The following is an 18,230-nucleotide window of genomic DNA, read 5'->3' as shown; positions in this document are numbered from 1 at the left end:
CAGGATGATCTGGCATGGGTAGATGAACCACTGTCAGACCTCTGTGATCTACTGGATCATGTACTGAGAGAACTGAAGACAGATGACAAAAACAAAGTCACTAAGGAAAAGAATGTGTCTGAAAGGCTAATTCAGTTCAGCAGCAAAATGCTGATGAGGGAATCTACAGATCAAGAATGGAAGCAACAGGGCCGGGAGTTTGGCCTAGTGGTTAAAGTGCTTGCCTAGCATGCATGAAGACCCGGGTTCGATTCCTCGGTACCACATACATAGAAAAAAGCCGGAAGTGGTGCTGAGGCTCAAGTGGTAGAGCTCTAGCCTTGAGAAAGTCCAAGGACAGTGCTCAGGCCCTGAGCCGAAGCTCAGGACTGGCAAAAAAAAAAAAAAAAAGAATGGAAGCAACACCCGTGGCACAAGAACAAAAGGAGCACAAGGCCAAATACCACAGCAACTGCACAGGAACACACACACACACACACACACACACACACACACACACACACACACACACACAATTGGTAATTTCCTTGATGAAGAATGTGATCTTGTGAGAAAACCCAGCAACTGTCCATTTCAAAAATTACAATCATGTCTTGATGCCAAGACTTTAAGGCTTTACCCAAATAAATGACGTCTGTGCACTATTCATGGAGTCAGAAACCTTCGATTCACATTTATGAAAAAGTTGCATTAACTGTACAGAAGAACATGGCATCTGCCAAATAGGATAGAAATCTAAAGGAGGAGTGGATGGACCAAAAAATTGTCCAAGCCAAAAGGGAGACTTTGTGGAGACATTCTCTTCTACTGTCTCGAACAAGAGACAAATGTTCACAGCCACTTTCAGACCTATAATCCCCAGTCGTGGGAGGTAAATTGTTAGTGCACAAGTTCTTCCTTTGTGATCCTTTGTTATTGCCATCCTAGAAAATGTGTACAAACCCTTCAATCTGTGTCTCATGCCCAGGTGGTCTGATCAGAGTTTTCTAAGAGTTCCCTTCACTGCTCACAAGGACCGGGAGAATTCACTTTCTCCTGGAGTCTGACTGAGTCCTTCACCCAACTTTCAGAAGGATGGAATGGCACAGACAAAATCGCACTGCCGTGACACTCCAATAGTTCTCCACATTCTATGTGCTCAGTCTCTGAACATCTTTGTACACATGTATATCCATATTCTGGTATCTGTTATTTTATGCTGACCTCTCTAGATATATGTGTGATCTGCTTTGAATCATTAAATTATACAGAGTAAAACACTGTGGAAATTCCTAAAACTATTTTTCACCCAAATTTGGTACAATTCATCAAAAACAATCACAAAATATACTATTTTTGGAAGGGGGAATTTCCTAGAAATGAGGTTCTTGGTCCAAAGAAATGTTGACCTCTGATAAAGGAATCTTGTATAAAAGATTGACAAAGAATTCTTTCCTTATGGACATATATTGTGGATTTGTGTCTTTCCTTATTTTCCATTTCACTTGCTATGCAGGAAATCAAGCTGATATACCATCTACACTGCTGCTTCCATGACTCCCTCAGTTCCCACTTGCTGGTGCTACTGTTGGCTGTCTTTCTAGCCTCCTTGATTGATAGAAAGATCTGTAGGCTCCCATCCAGTGTGATAGTGTGCCTTTCAAGGTAACAGAGGAGTGGAGTATGAAGAAGTGATTCAGGTTCCATTAGTGTTTTTTTTATGTGAAATCTGTTTCCAATACATTCAATTGGTGTGAGTTTTATACATGAACTGTGACCATCTTCATTTCCCTTTATAGATCCTACTACTTGACTTTCAAAGAAAACAGGAACAATTGTCTTTTGACCTTTTCTATTCTTATTTATGTCAAAACTTAAAACAAGGATGTACTGATACTGATCGACTGTCATATATATTGTCTACGGTTACAACACTTTACATTGTTTATCACTCAGTTGACAAGTACATGGACTCACCATATGTTGAGGGCCGGCCAGGACTGGGATACATTTCCCCTCTGGGTGTCAGATTCCACACTGTGAAGAAATTAAAGACATACACAAAAATTGAGCCAGAACAGTACAGAAAAATATCTACATTGCTGGGTATTGAAACCATGCCAAGCATGGGATCTGATATTAGAGCTCCACCTCCACCTCTGCTATCCCTGCCAGGCCTCCTTGAAGTATTGAGGTTTGACTTCAGAATCTTGGGTTAGATGAAGCTGCATAGGAGTGATTCGAGTTTTGGCAATGCTGCCTCATCATGTGAACCTCTGTTTTCTCTTAGAATGGCAGGGAATGGACTGGTGAACCACTGAATAACATTTCGTGGAAGATCTGATGATAGCAAGTGGAAGGCACTCAGAGTAGAAATGGCTTTGAATGGCTATTTCCAATCCTGCACCAAAACATTGGACTACAAATGTGGAGTTTGAGTGATAATGCGTTATATTAGAGCACAAGAGCAGAGGGGCATGTCATAATACCAGTGCATAATCATATGAATACACATAAACACACATATCACACACACACACACACACAAACACACACACATACAAACACATAGGTTAAACAGTCCATAATTTCTTTGGTTGAGTATGTGATTTCTTTGGAACACCCAGTCACTCTTCACTTCAGCAATTAAAATCATGTCTTGATCCCAAGACTTTAATGATTCGCCCAAGATAAATGATGCTATACAATACACATCGACTCATAAACCCTGGATTCATATTTGTTAAAAATTGGCATTGGGATGGGAATTTGGCCTAGTGGTGGAGTGCTAGCCTAGCACATGAAGATCTGGCTTCAATTCCTCAGTACCACACACATAGAAAAAAAAAGTCAGAAATGGTGCTGAGGCTCAAGTGGTAGAGCTCTAGACTTGAGAAAATCCAAGGACAGGATTCAGGCCCTGACCTCAAGCCCAGGACTGGCCAAAAAAATGTTAGTATTTACTGTACAGAAAGAATGGCATGTGCCAAGTAGGTCAGAAAACTAGAGGATGAATCCATGGGCAAGAAAACTATCACAACAAAATGGGACTTTGTGCTTCAATTATTTTCTTCATCCTTGAGTCAGAGCCAAGTGTTCATGGGCCCTTGGAGAACTGAATCCCCTCAGTGCTCTCAAATACATTGTTAGTGCAGAAGCTACTTCATTGTGATTTGTCACTGAGCTCTAGAAAACATACACAATCCCTTGGAATAAAGTCTCATGGAGGTGATCTGATTATAGATTTTTCTAAGAGTTCTCTTTATGGCTCACTAGAACAACAGGAACTCCATTCTCCTCACTCATCTTAGTCATTCACCCAACTCGTGAAAGGATGGAATGGCACAGATAAAAGTGCACTACTGTGACATTCAAAATACTGCCCACAAACTTGATGCATACTCTCTGTACAACTTTATACACATACCTATCTATATTCCAGTATCTGACCCTCATGGCTGACTTCTCTAGACATACATTTCCTTCCCCTTATTATCACTACTTTATCTTTAAATTATACGCAGTCAAATACTATGTTAATTCTCACACCTACTTTTTTCCCAAAGTATCTATAATTCATCAAAAACTATCTATATATTGTATATGCAAGAGAGTACTTCCTGAATTTTCCTGGAAAATGATGCTTCGTACTGTAATAAATGTTCACCTCTGCCAAACAAAGTTTTTATTCAACATTGGCCAAGAGATCTTGCCTTATGAATGTACACAGTGTTGACTGTGGCTTTGTGGCTTCCCTTATTTTCCATTTCACTTGCTATGTAGGAAATCAAGATGACATATCCTTTACATTTCTGCTTCCATAGCTCCTCTGTTCCCTACTTGGTTGCAGTATTAGTGGCTGTCTGTCCTACCTCTCTGATTGATAAAAGGATCTGCAGGACCTCTATCTGATGTGATGCTGAGTCTTTCAAGGTAACATAAGTGTGGGGTATAAAGAACTGATTCAGGCTCCTTTAGCTACTTTGTATGTGAAATCTGATTCCATTCCATTCAATTAGTGTGAGTTTCATATATTCACCGTGACCATCTTCATTTATCTGCATAGATCCTGGAACTTGACTTCCAAAGAGAACAGGAACAGTTGTTTATTGGTGTGTTCCATTGTGGCCTGTTTATTTTCAAAACTGAAAACAAGGTTGTACTAACACTGTGTGCCTGCCATGGGTATTGTCTATGGTTACAACACTGCATATTGGTTAGCATTGTGATGAGAAGTACACGGGGGACTCACCAGATGTTCAGGGCCGGCCAGGACTGGGACAACTTTCCCCTCTGGGTGTAAGTGTCCACACTGTGAAGAAATTAAACACATATGCAAAAATTGAGTCTAAAAAGTAAAGAAAACTATCATTTTCTATCTACAATGCTGGGTATTGAAACCATGGACTTCTCCATGCCAAGCATGGCATCTGCTACAGAAGCTACCCCTCCACCTCTGCTATCCCTACCAGGCCTCTTTGCAGTACTGAGATTTGACCTCAGAAGCCTGCACTAGATGAAGCTGCATGGGATGAGACTAGCATTTGGCAACGCAGTCTCATCACATGAACCCCTGTTGTGCCCTCAGCATGGCCAGGAATGGATTGGTGAACCACTGCTCAACTCAATAATGACATTTACTGAGAGGACTGATGATAATAAATGGAAGGAAATCAGATAGAAATGGCTTTGAAAGGACATTTCCAATTCAAAATATTGGCAACAAAATATTGGACTGGAAAGGAAAGTTGAAAAGAAAATATCAGACTTAAGCACAAGAGCAGAGGGGCAGATGTCATAATACCAGAGTACCAGCACACAAACACACATATAAACACACACACACACACATATAAACACACACACACACACATACTCTCTCCCTAATTTCTTTGAGAATATGATTTCTTTGGAACACCCAGTCACTGTTCATTTTCACAATTAAAATCATTCTTGATGCCTAGACTTCAATGCTTTACCCAAGGTTATTGATATCTACACACTATTCATTGAGTCATAAATCTTGGATTTAGATTTTGAAAAAGTATTCACTGTACCAAAAGAATGTGTTATTTGTACACAATGGAATTCTATGCTGCTGTCAGAAAGAATGACATTGCCCATTTGTTCGGAAATGGGAAGACTTAGAAAAAAATCATATCAACTAAAGTAAGCCAGACTCAAAGGAACTTAGGCTCAGTGGTTTCCCTCATTTGTCATAATCAGTGGAAACCTTGGGCTGTCCTAGCAAAGATTTGCAATAGGGCAAAAACCTTGATACAAAAGGCCATAGAGTAGGACGCTAAATCAAAGGATTTCTAGGATGTAGAAACATAAGCCATATAATGAATGATTGTTGTTCTTAAGGTACTATGTTATCTCTCATCTCTTTTGCTGTCCCTTGGTTATCTCATACTGTTACAGTATCTCACTTTGTTACCTGATATATCGGATATATTTCTTTTTGGTTATTTGAAATTGGATAGGGAAGGGGGGGGAAACTAGATGAGGGGTGGGGGTGGGGGGAGGGAAATGGGGACCAAGACATGTGAAAGGTTATCAATGTATGTGAAGTGATGCACCATCTATCTGGCAAATATCATATAACCCTTCTATTAAGTACAATAAAAATATATGAAAAAATAAGAATGGCATGTGCCAAGCAGGGCAGCAATCTAGAGGAGGAATCATGGGCCTGACAATTGTCCACAACCAGGAAAACAGGGAAAAGGGATCTACAAGGAACTTCCTTTTCCTCAGCCCTGTGTAGGTGCCAAGTAGCTGTGGGCCCTTTGATTTGAGCCCTATATCCCCCAGTGTTGTGATGTAAATTGTTACTGCGGAAGCTACTTTTTCTGTGATCATTTGTCATTGCAGTCTACAAAATGTGTACAGTCTCTCAGAATAGGGTCTTATAAACAAGCTATCCTATCAGAGTTTTCTAAGATTTCTCTTTACTGTTCACTGAAACATCAAGAACCCCATCTCCTCACTGGTGTCTCAATCATTCACCCAACTTTAAAAGGACAGTATGGCATAGATAGAGCTGCACAGCTGTGACATTCAAAATAGTTTCCATAATGCAGGGATCAAGTGACTAAAATCCTAGCTTCTCAGGAGGTTGAAATCTGAGGATCATATTTCAAAGCCAGCCTTGCCACTGTAATTTCCAATGAGACTGGAATCTCCAGTTAGCCACCAGAAACCCAGAAGTAGTGCTATGGCTCAAGTGGTATAGCCCCTGCCTTGTGCTGAAGAGCTCAGGGACAATAGCACACAGGCCCAGAGTTCAAGTCCCCATCCTACAAAATAAAATCAAAGAAAATAATCGGTCCTACATACTTATTTAGTCTCTGTATATCTTCATACATATGCCTATCTATGTTCATTATTTGACCTATCATAGCTGACCTCTCTAGATAGAGATGGGATCTGCTTTGAATCATTAAATTAAGCACAGTCAAATACTATGTACAATCCTATATATACTTTTTTAATTTTTGCTAATTCTGGAGCCTGAACTCAGGGCCTGGGCACTGACCTTGAGCTTTCTCAAGACTAGCACTATATCACTTGAAACACAGCACCATTTCCAACTTTTCCTGTGTATGTGTTACCAAGAAATAGAACCGAGGGCTTCCTGCATGCTAAGCAAGCACTCTACCACTAGGCCATACACCTGGCCCTTCCTATATGTACTTTTTCACACAAATTAGCTGCAATTCACTGAAGACTAACTATAAATATGATATATATATATATATTCAAGAGGGTATTTCTTGTGTTTTCCTAAAAAAGAGACTTTGGGATCTAACTAAATGTTCATCTCTAAAAAACAAAGCTTTTAGACAAGACTGATGAAGAATTCTTTCCTTGTGAACCTACACCAATGTTTTCTGTGGTTTTGTTGTTTCCTAGATTTTCTTTCCCTTGCTATGTAGAAGCTGAATCTGATATATCACCCAAATTCTGCTTCCAGGTCTCCTTTTATCCCTTTTGCTCGTTATGTAGAAACTCCAGCTGATATGGCTTTTAAATTTTGTATCCTTGTTCACTGTTTTCCACTTCATGCATTATAATAAAAATTCCAGCTGATATATCATCAAAATGTTTGATTCTGTTTCCCCTTTACTCCTTGCTTCCACCAATACTAGCTTTCTTTCCTGCCTGTCTTATGGAGAAAAAGATCTGCACAGCGGAAGCAAGATTCCTATCCATCATGATGGTGGTATTTCAGGTGAAATAGTCCTGGCTTTTGACACATTTATCCTGATTCCTTTAGCTACTTCATATCTGAATTCCTCCTCACTTCAAACTAGTCATTGTGACTTGAGTGCCTGACCTGTGATACTCTTTTAGCTCCTCATAGTTAACTTTAGAACAGCCTATGAGAAAGTTTCTTTTGACCTCTTTCCTTTGGTATTTATTTTCAAAACAGATAATAGTTACATGATATGGTTGGGCAGTAATATCAACTTTGTCTTGGTACCATATTTCAAAATGATTTTACTTTCAGATGACAGGTAAATCCACTCACCAATTGCTCATGCTGGATCAACAGCTTCTGCCAGAGCCCAGTTTACATGGACTCAGGCATGCCTATCACAGCATCTCAACTGCAGTATTTTAAACAGAAGGAAGCCTGGTGGTGCTGGCATACGCTGGTAGTTCTCCTCTGTAGGAGATAGAGCTGAGGCTCAGGGTTGAAGCCAGCCACAGCCAACAGTCCCTGAGACTCTCATCTGCAATTCACAAACAGAAATGGAGATGTGGCACAAAGTATCTGAAAACTAGCTCCAAGCACAAGACCTCAGGGACAGTGCTAATGTCCTGAATTTTAAGTACCAAGACCACAAAAAGAAAAAGAGAAAGAAAGAAAGAAAAAGAAATGTGTTTAATTTGTGAATGTGTGACATATCATTTCCATAGAGTTGACATTTATTAACAAAGAAAGTATAGGTATATTCTCAATCTCATCAGCCCAGCTTGGGACTTTTACTCATGGTTTAAAGCATCTTTGAATCCCATGACTTACATATTATATTTGTTGAGGGTCAACACTGCTACAGTGTAATCCGGATATATCTCAGTATAGTATCACTAGGTAACAAACCATTCACCTAAGAGAAGGAAAACACAGAAGAATTTCACACTGATTGTGTTGAAAATATACTTAATATACCAAACATTATGGAAAGTCATGCACACACAACTGTTTTAGGTGGTGGTGAGCCTTTTAAAATCTATAGCCTATGAAACCTTGAAAGCCATAATTCTTCAGAGTTGACCAATCCTGGGAAAAGTACATTCTGCAATTACTTTTCAAAGTTCTGTTACAGAACAAGAGAAGAAAAATTTTTGAATCAACAAACTTTCACTGATATACAAGGCACCTTTACAGATAATGCATTGCTTCACAGGACATAGAGATGTAAATAAATCCATTATTAACAGAGTTTATATCACAGTTATTATGGATTTTCTACTTGGAAACATTTTATAATAGAAATAAAAAGGATGAGAAATATTGTACATTCTATAATATTTCACAGAGTGGGTACATGTTAAGATAATACAATGTCAATGGGAAATAAAAAGATATTATAACCCTAGCTACTAAGGTGTTCTGAGGATCTCAATTCAAAGAAACCTAAAAAAAACAGCCAGGAGACTCCACTTATCTAAAAGGAAAAAAAGCTGCACTTGAGAAAGGGTATCAATGTATGTGAAGTAATGCACCTTCCATCTGGTGAATGTAATGTAACCCTTCTATTAATTACAATAAAAATATATGAAAAAATATATATCTGAAAAAAAGCTGAAACTGGACCTGTAGCAGATGTCATAATTCACTAATCCTGGGTGCAAAAAAAGTTGTGAAAGCATTTAAGACCCTTAATTAAAACCCCAGTGTTACCACACATTCACAACATCTGTACACACACACAAACACACCCACATACTCAAAATTGTCCAATAATAATAATAATATGATATTTACACTAAGGCATCCAGATACATGTAATACATTCCTACACTCTTCAAAAGAAAAAGTAACATGAAAATAAAATTCTTCTTGTAAAAATATATAAATAAATACATTTAGGTAAAATACTGGTTCTGACTTTTAGATCTGGAGCAGACACTTGTAAAGCACATTGTATCCAGCCATACCATTTCATACAGAAAGGAAACAGAACTCCCAATGCTTGCAGTCCCTAGTCCTTAGTCCCTAGCCATGGGAGCCAGAAGAGGTTAAGGCAGAGAAAAAAGACTTGTAGCCAGCCCTGCTTCTGCTGTGGAGCTGTGACAGAACTGTGAAGAGCTTCAGATACCCTAAAATAATTAGGCAAAAGGACTCAAACTGTCTCCAGCCTTTCAGTTTGTAAACAGCTAGACACAGAGGAGGATCAAACTCTGTCACAAATTTAAATCATAGCTGATTTTCCTGCTACCTTTCAGGCTAAGAACTTTCTTTTCTTTTTCTTTTCATTCCTTTTGGTTCATCACTTCCCCTAAACCCAGTTTGTTAAGATAAATCTTTAGAGGAAATGAGCTTTAGGTGATTGACTAATCAGAAATCCCAGCTATTCAGGAGCTGAGATCTGAAGACAAGAAGTTCAAAGCCTCAAAAAGCTTCGTGGAACTCTAATCTCCACTAACCAGCAAAACTTGTACATGGAGTTGTAGCTCAAGTGGTAGGAGTTGGAGAAAAAAAAGCTAAGGAACAGTGTCCAGGCCCCAGTTTCAAGTCCCCATACAGACACACACACACACACACACACACACACACACACACACACACACACACACACACACACACACTTTATTCAGGTAGCTACAAGACTAAGCCTTCATATGTAAGAACCAGAGAGATCCCCAGTCAGCTCTCACTCCTCCAAGTCCCCTCCAATCAGCCCCTTCTCCTCCTCACATTATCCAACAAGCCCTCCCTCAAAAAACTCATTCTTTTTACTTTAATCCCTATGGAAAGGATGGGAAGAAAGTCCAATGTCATAGAGAGCAAACCCTATGATAGACAGACTGCCCTTGCTCAGACCCTTACCTTGTAGAGCAAACTCTACTCATATAGTTGCTCCTATGGCAACCCCAAACAGAATGTACTGGTCATCTTTACATCACTGCAGAATGAGGAATGGAATGTTTGAGAATTAAAGGCATACCAGTTCTCCTTAAAGACAGTGGACTGAAATTGGAAAGGACATAAGACCAAAGTCGAACACTACAGTAAAATAGTTTCAACACATAGAATACCTCACCTTTTCTTTTGCCTCTATATTTAATGTGGAGAATTTTTCCGTTAACCCAAACTTGAAAAATGATTTCTGAAATAAAAGTCTGGGAGATTGGCCTAGTGGTAGAGCATTTGCCTAGCATGCATGAAGACTTGAATTTGATTATTTGGTTCATACCTAGAAAAAATCCAGAATTGGGGTGTTACAAAACCATTTATTAGCTCAAAATTCAGCCAAAAATTAGATATGTTTTTAATTTGGCAAAACTAGTGGAGCTTGTTCCCATGGAATATGCTGGCATACCAGAATGCATAAAACAAGTTGATCAAGAACTAAATGGAAAACAAGATGACCTGAAGAGTGAACAGTAAGTTTGGCCTCTCGTCCAGACAGAAGTGAAGAATGTGCTGATGAAGCAGTGCCCTTTTTACTTTTATTTTTATGTAAAATGTTACAAAATTGACTTTTCTTAATGGACTTCTGTATTAGGAACTGTTCACTGCTGTATTGGTTTGCAGATATTTACCAAAATGCTTCCATATCACTTAGTTGAACTAAGTACTTTGAGCTAGTCACATAAGGTGTGCTATAAAGTTTTTGTGGAATTCTGTTTGGCAATACTGTAAATTACATTATGTTTCCAAGTCATAGAACACCATTACATTGTTGTTTGGGATGACACATTTAATAGAAACATGAAAAATTTGTTCTGCATTGAAATAAATTTTATTTTTGCCTCCAAACCCAGATTAATTACATAGAATAATCCTATTACAAGTAGCATACTATATGTCATATACTAGACATAGATTTACTTAGTAAACTTAATATCCAATATATTTGAAGGCCATACTTCAGAGCTCTTCATATAAGCTCTTTTTTTCAAGAGTGGCCTAGATTAGTAAAATTAAACCAGAAGTGAGCTAAGCTTTTAAGATTCATTCTCTCTCCTGTACTGAACACATTATATCTATGGTTCTTTGTTTTTTAGAAATTTTTTGTATAAACTTTCTTTTACAAAGGAATTCTTTTTTAAAAAATTTATTCCTGCTAAGTCAAATCCAGTTATAAGAGATATTGAAGCATTCCAGGGGTTCCCCAGTAGCCTCTTATCTTTGATCCAAGATGTCCATCCTGTATTAATGTCACTACAGTGAGTTAAGCCAAAGACTTTTACTTAGGCATTCCTTCTGAGTTCAACACATCAGAATTATGAATAAAAATCATGTTGGGTTTCATTGTAATTGTATACGGTATATGGAGGACATCTCAAACTGTCACTCATCTATATGTCTTCATCATCTTAAAATGGACTGAACTTTTGGGAGGTGGTTTTCTACTACATTTAGGACTTGGCTCTTCAAAGAGTTTCAAAAATACAAAAAATAATTTCAAAAAAAAAGAAAAAGCCAGGAGTGGTACTGTGGTTTAAGTGGTAGAGCTCTAGCCTTTAGAAAGTCCAAAGACAGTGCTCAAGCCCTGAGGTCAATCCCAGGACTGGCAAAAAAGAGATTTCTGAAATAAAAAGCTTTACTAAACTCTTACAAACTCTAATTAAAAATAAGTGTTAATACTAGTTCCAATTCCCTACTGAGAATAGGTAAAAGGAAAATTGCCCACCTAGTGAAGAGAACCAGGGTATTTCATTAATACAAAGAATATCTTGAAAGAATACTAAAATATTATACTGCATCACATGAAAAGGAAAGCACAACACAAAGGGAGGAAAGTCTTGAACTGATAGAAATTTGCTCTTCCTTGATTGGTTCTTAAGGAGAAGTACAAAGTTCTTGGTGACTAACCTTAAGAATACAGGGACTCAGTTGAAGCATTGTCCCCTTTTCTCTAGTTTAATGTTGTTGATGTACTCTGTTTTTCTCTTTCCTCCTCCATCCTACAGTCAGTAACAAGTTGAGAAGTCTCAGAATCCTCTTATCACCTATTATGTATTCTGATAAATATATTACATTGATCTGTGTCTTCCACTGTTGGTTGGATAGAATGACTAGAAGGCTGGATATTTTCTGACCCATATTCAATTGGGGTCCACTAGGCAAGAGCGATAGTGAGGACTTGGGGAGGAATAGTTGAATCGCTCACGCTCTCATTTCAGAGAATTGAGAATTTATATGGCTGGGTATGGTGGCTGTAGCTTGCCATCTTATCTATTGAGAAGCAGAGACTGGAGACTGTGGTTCAAGGTCAGCCAAGGAATACTAGTTCTTGAAAGCACATCTGAACTAACTGTTATTATCCTAGCTCCAAGGGAGACACAATGGCTGGGATCCGTGTTGCACGCCTATCCTACCCAGCAAGGTGACTGCAAAAAGCTCATCTGGACCAGACACAAAGCAAGAGCTGCCTCCCTCAAAAAGAAATGAAAAGAAATAAATCACTGCAAATTAACATTTTTAACACTATACATCATAGTTATGGTTGAATACAGTAACAGAGGAAAATTAAATGAAATAAAGCTAAAATGCCCTGGATATGACTCCTTGGAGATTTCTATGAAAAAAAATTACCACAAAGGGGGACTCAGTAACCCAACAAATGGGCAAACACACGGAAGAGACATATCTTGAAAGAATACAATCAGGAAGAAGTCTTCAAAAATTCCTTGCCCTTAGAGAAATACAAACCAAACGTGAGAACTTCTTCAACATCAGTCAGAATTGGCAATCACTCACAACACAAACAACAACAAATGGTAAGGAAACAGAAATCAGTACAAGCACTGTGGAAACTGATACGGAGGTTCCTCAAAAACCTAAAAATACATTTACCAACCAATACAGTGATAACATTTTGGGTCATGTATCTGAAAGAATGTAAATCAGGATATGATAGAAGCACAAGCAAACACACAATCTTTGTAGCACTGTTTAAAATAGCCAACATATGGAAACAGTTGACCCAAAACTGTCAAATGAATTGATAAATGGGGTATAGCTACATAATATGTATTATTCATCCATAAAGATGAAGTTATATTGTTTTCAGGCCAGGTTCACAAGGGAAAAATCACATGTTTCCTCTCATATATGCAAAAACATATGTAAAAGGATACATGGGATCATACACAAAAATACAGGAGTATCTTCATTATTATGGGAATGTTTTATTAGATTAGAAGGAAATGAGGAAAAGAGAATGATAGATGTTGAAAACTGCTGCAATAGAATGTATCTGTGAATGGAGACAGTATTCAGACGCTGCTGAATAATACCAGATATAGGGAGAGTAAGAAAACGTGGGTCCATCTAATTCAAGAATACTAGGTGTAGGTTTGAAACACCCTGGTGAAGGATGTAGGTTCTACAAATAGATTTAGCTTGGGACCCTGCCATATTGCTATTGGGGATATATCTCAAGGAATCTAATGAATATACAGGAAAACCCATGCATACCATGTTTATTTCAATTCGATTACCACAAGCATACGATGGATTCAGCTAAAGTGCCTAGGAACTAAAGATTAAATAAAGAATTGTAGTACATATATATGATGGAATATGACTCCGTTATTTTTTCTCTCATATATTTTATTGTAATTAATATAAGAGTTACATTATATTCACCAGATAGAAGGTACATTACTTCATATATATTCATACACTTTTTCATGTCATGGTCCCCATTCCACTCCCCCTTCCCACCGCACAACTTGATTTCCCCTCTTCCCTCTCCTATTTCAAATAAGCAATGAAGCATATATAAAATATAACAGATAACAAAGTGAAATATTGTAATAATATGAGATAACCAAGGGACAGTAAAAGAGATGAGAGATAACATGGTACGTTAAGGACAGCAATCACTCATTATATGGCTTTTGTTTCTTTATCCTGGACGTCCTTACATTTAGCGTCATACTATATGGCCTTATGAATCTAGATTTGGTTCTATTGTGAATCTCTGCTAGGAGAGCCCAAGGTTTCTATTGATTATGACAAATGAGGGAAATCATTGAGCCCGTGTTCCTTTGAGTCTGGCTTACTTCACTTAATATGGTTTCTTCCAAAGTTTTCCATTTCCTTACAAATGGGCGGTGTCATTCTTTCTGACTGCAGCATAGAATTCCATTGTGTACAAATACCACATCTTGTTGATCCACTCATCAACTGAGGGACATCTGGATTGGTTCCATATCTTTGTTAGGGTAAATAGTGCTGCAATGAACATTGTTGTGCTGGTGGATTTAGTATGTCCTTGTTTCTGCATGATTGGGTAAATGGCAAGTAGTGGAATTGCTGGGTCATAGGGGAGTTCTATATTTAGTCTTTTGAGGGACTGCCTTGTTTTCCATAGTGGATGAACGAGTTTGTACTCCACCAATAGTGTAGTAATGATCCCTCCTTGTCCATATCCCCTCCAGCACCTGCTGGTAATAGATTTTTTGATCCTGGCCATTTTAACTGGAGTGAGGTGGAATCTTAGAGTTGTTTTGATCTGCATTTCTTTTATGACTAGAGATGTCGAGCATTTCTTCATGTGTCTATAGGCCATTCTTATTTCTTCTTCAGAGAAGTCTCTCTTTAAGTCTTTGGCCCATCTTTTAATGGGATGGTTTTTTCTTTGGAGATTACTTTTGGAGTGATTCAATTTTTTGAGCTGTTCATATATTTTAGACATGAGGCCTTTGTCTATTCTATGGTTAGTGAAGATCTTCTCCCACTCTGTAGGCTTTCTAGTTAATTTGCTAGCTATGTCCTTTGCCATACAGAAGTTCTGCAGTTTAATGCAGTCCCAATTATCCAGTGTTTCTTGGTCCTTATTAAGAAAGTTTCAACCTGTGCCAAGGAGACCTAGAGTATCTCCAATTCCTTCTTATAAAGTTTTCAGTGTATCAGCTTTTACTTCGAGGTCTTTGGTCCATTTGGAATTAATCCTAGTGCAAGGTGAAAAAGAAGGATCCAACTTTAGTTTTCTGCAGGTGCTGAACGAGTTCTGTCAGCAACATTTGTTGAAGAGGCTTTCTTTCTTCCATTTTATTTTTTTGGCTCCCTTATCAAAGATTAGCTGACCATAGGTCTGTGGGTTAATGTCTGGGTCCTCAGTTCCATGCCGTCTTCCGTAAATCCTCAGTTATTTTTTTTTAAAAAAATCCTAACATCCTGTGATTTACAGTACAGTGGACAGTCCTGGAGATGATCATGTGATTGAGATGAACCAAGCTCAAAAAGAAAATATCACATTTTCAATTATTGCTGGAATCCAAACTTTAAAGGCATACCAGTACATGTATATTATATATATATATATATGTCTGTACACACACACATATACACAGAAAAACCAACATGGAGGCTAAATATAATCAAACTATAGTAAATAAAAAGGCTGTTAATGAACAGAGGAATGGGAGATGGAAAGAGAAATAGGATGAGATTCTTCCTATTAAAATGCAGTGTATACACATGGCAAATATTATGGATATACTGCTTTATGTAGTAAATATACACTAAAAATTAAGCTCTTCAATTAATACCAGCCTTTATTAAAACAATACCTAGCAGGAACCCTAAATAATAACTAGAGGGGCGTACTCTATCAATCCTTCAAAACATGGATAAAGACATTAAAACATGGAAAACTGAATTGTCGGAATTTATATTAATAGTACTTCATCATTATAATTAAGGGATAGTTACAGTAAAGCCTTAACATGTATCATTATTTCATGTTAATTATTTACTAATATCAGTTTTAAACCTTTCTGAAAGTAATCTTCACATCTCTGCAAAATTTCACCCAAACTTCACAGTGATTTTTTTCCTCAAATCATCATAGCAATAAATCATTAAATTCATAGGGAAACATAAAATATCCCAGGTAGTAAAAATAATCCTGGGTAAAAAGATCAAAACACTAAAGGTTTTATACTACCAGACTTTAAAAGATTGTAAAGCTACATGGATAAAAACAACATGGTCCTTAGAAAACTAAGAAAACAAAATAGAAGACTCAAAATTAAATGCACACAGCCATCCTCATACAATTATTGGAAAAAGGAATCAAAAGTATGGTTTAACAATTTTGAACAACTGCTTATCTACATGTAGAAGAGTGAACCTACAATCATAGTCTCTCTATACAGTTCAAAAATCAATTCAAAATGGATCAAAGCTATTTATATTAAGATTTGAAACTTTGACATCACTACAGAACAACACAGGGTGCAGTGAACAAGAGAGACAGGAAATTATCTCCTGGATAGGACTCAAGAAAATAAGAACAAGAATTAGTTGACAAATAGGATTCCAATCAATTAAAAAGTCTCTACACATCAAATGACACCATAAATTCATGCAACAATTTACACAATAGGAGAAAATCTTGGTCCTCTATAAAACACATAAGGGTTAATATGAAGAATACACAATTCTACAAACAAAAACCAATTAATAAATTAGCAAATGACTTCTTCAGGTTGCAGCAGTACAAACAGTTTCCACCTCATTTGCAAAGTGACCCTGAGACTGCAATCTCACCACAGTGAGAACAGCAATTATTATAAAAGCAAACAACAAATGCTGATGATGAGGTTGTGAGAGTAGACATGGGGAAAATATCCTTTATACAATACACTACAGTGGGTGGGCATGTAATTTCGTGTGTCCACTGTGGAAATCACATACTTATAGGATGCTATAAATATATACATACTTGTATGTAAATATATATATGACTATATATACACAAACTCACATATAAGTATGTATATATGTGTATGTATCAGTATATATGTGTGTATATACATAAATGTATTTATACATATATATTTATTTATTTATGTTGGCTAGTTCCATTAACCCTAGCTAATCAGTAGAGTGAAACCTGATAGATGACAGTTCCCCCCAGCCCTGGAGGAAAGACCATGGTACTTCATCTTCCAAAGTGACCAGCAACAAGCCACGCTGGAGTATGGTTTAAGTGGCTAAGTACCAGCAAGCAAGCCAAGAGAACAAACTCTAGGGCTTGACCTAAAATTCTCCTATTTAGGGGCACTTGGGATAGGCTAAAATAGAGCAACCTTATAATCCTGCTGTGTGACCTTTGCATATAGAGTCAAAGGATTGATTAGACATAAAACTCAGATGCTGCTATATGACCTTTGGACAAACATCTGGAGAAATGTAAGTTGTTAAAACAGTTAAACATTTATAATACCCATTTTTATTGTAGTGCTCTTCCCAACAGTTAGGCTGTGCCTCAGCCAAGGTAAACAACAACCAATGAATGCGTAAAGAAAATGTAACACTCGCGCCCAAAGGATAGCCTAGTGGTAGTGTGCCTGCCTAGTATGCACGAAGCCCAGTGTTACATTCCTTGGTACTACCAACACAAAAGCCCGAAAAAGCCAGAAGTGGTAATACCCTAGCCCTGAGAAATACCAAGGACAGTGCTCAGGCCTTGAGTTCAAGTGCTAGGATTGGCAAAAGGAAAAAATGTAATACTTACAAGCAATGGAGTTTGATTCACATGAAGAAGAGTCAAATATCATTGTCTCTAGGCAAATGAATGCAACTGGGATCATCATGTTGACTGACACAAACCAAGCTCAAGATGTCAAATAGCACAGGTTTCCATTCATGTGGAAACTAGATCTAAAGTAATGATAATAAATAATAGTAAAAATGGGAGATGTGTAATAAAAAAACAAAACAAAGTGAAACAAAAACACAACAAAGGGAAACCTGCTGATTAAATAAGTGAGAGAGGAGATGGAAACCAGGTATGAGGAAGATGATGTTTCATACAGACACTCACCTATATATGGAGAGAGTCTGCCGAAACCTATTAAATGCTGTATGGACAAATGGGTTAAAAAGGAATAGGACAGGAGAAACTCATTCAAAGTTCAATGTACATATGTATAGGAATATCATAATTAAACCCCATGGTACTATTCATAAATGCTAATAAATTGTTTAATCATTACAAAATGATAATTATGCAAACAAAATTAGTAAATCTCATTACACTAAAATG

At 37.5% G+C, this 18,230-nt stretch overlaps 1 protein-coding gene across 6 annotated transcripts in view; it reads right to left on the bottom strand.

The window, feature by feature from the left end:
- Positions 1-17,772, bottom strand: part of LOC150039682 (uncharacterized) — a 30,393-nt gene extending 12,621 nt beyond the window's left edge. For 2 of the 6 annotated variants that reach the window (XM_090327673.1, XM_090327669.1), the window contains exons 1-5: positions 17,700-17,772; positions 8,015-8,099; positions 7,517-7,721; positions 4,232-4,291; positions 1,957-2,016 (exon numbers count right to left, since the gene is read on the bottom strand). In XM_090327673.1, the coding sequence (XP_090183799.1) occupies positions 1,957-2,016; positions 4,232-4,291; positions 7,517-7,527 (131 nt within the window). In that variant the 5' untranslated portion in view covers positions 7,528-7,721; positions 8,015-8,099; positions 17,700-17,772. Of the gene's footprint in view, positions 1-1,956; positions 2,017-4,231; positions 4,292-7,516; positions 7,722-8,014; positions 8,100-10,045; positions 10,081-10,259; positions 10,367-12,543; positions 12,916-17,699 lie in introns of those variants that run through there. The other 4 variants (XM_090327672.1, XM_090327670.1, XM_090327671.1 and 1 more) reach the window with 4 other exon arrangements.
- Between the last annotated feature and the right edge of the window lie 458 nt (positions 17,773-18,230).

The sequence above is a fragment of the Megascapheus bottae genome, unplaced genomic scaffold (assembly GCF_031878675.1).
Source record: "Megascapheus bottae isolate mThoBot1 unplaced genomic scaffold, mThoBot2.hap1 HAP1_SCAFFOLD_53, whole genome shotgun sequence".
Classification (NCBI taxonomy): domain Eukaryota; kingdom Metazoa; phylum Chordata; class Mammalia; order Rodentia; family Geomyidae; genus Megascapheus; species Megascapheus bottae.
Note: the sequence above shows the minus strand (reverse complement) of the source record. Positions and strands in the feature narration are given on the sequence as shown.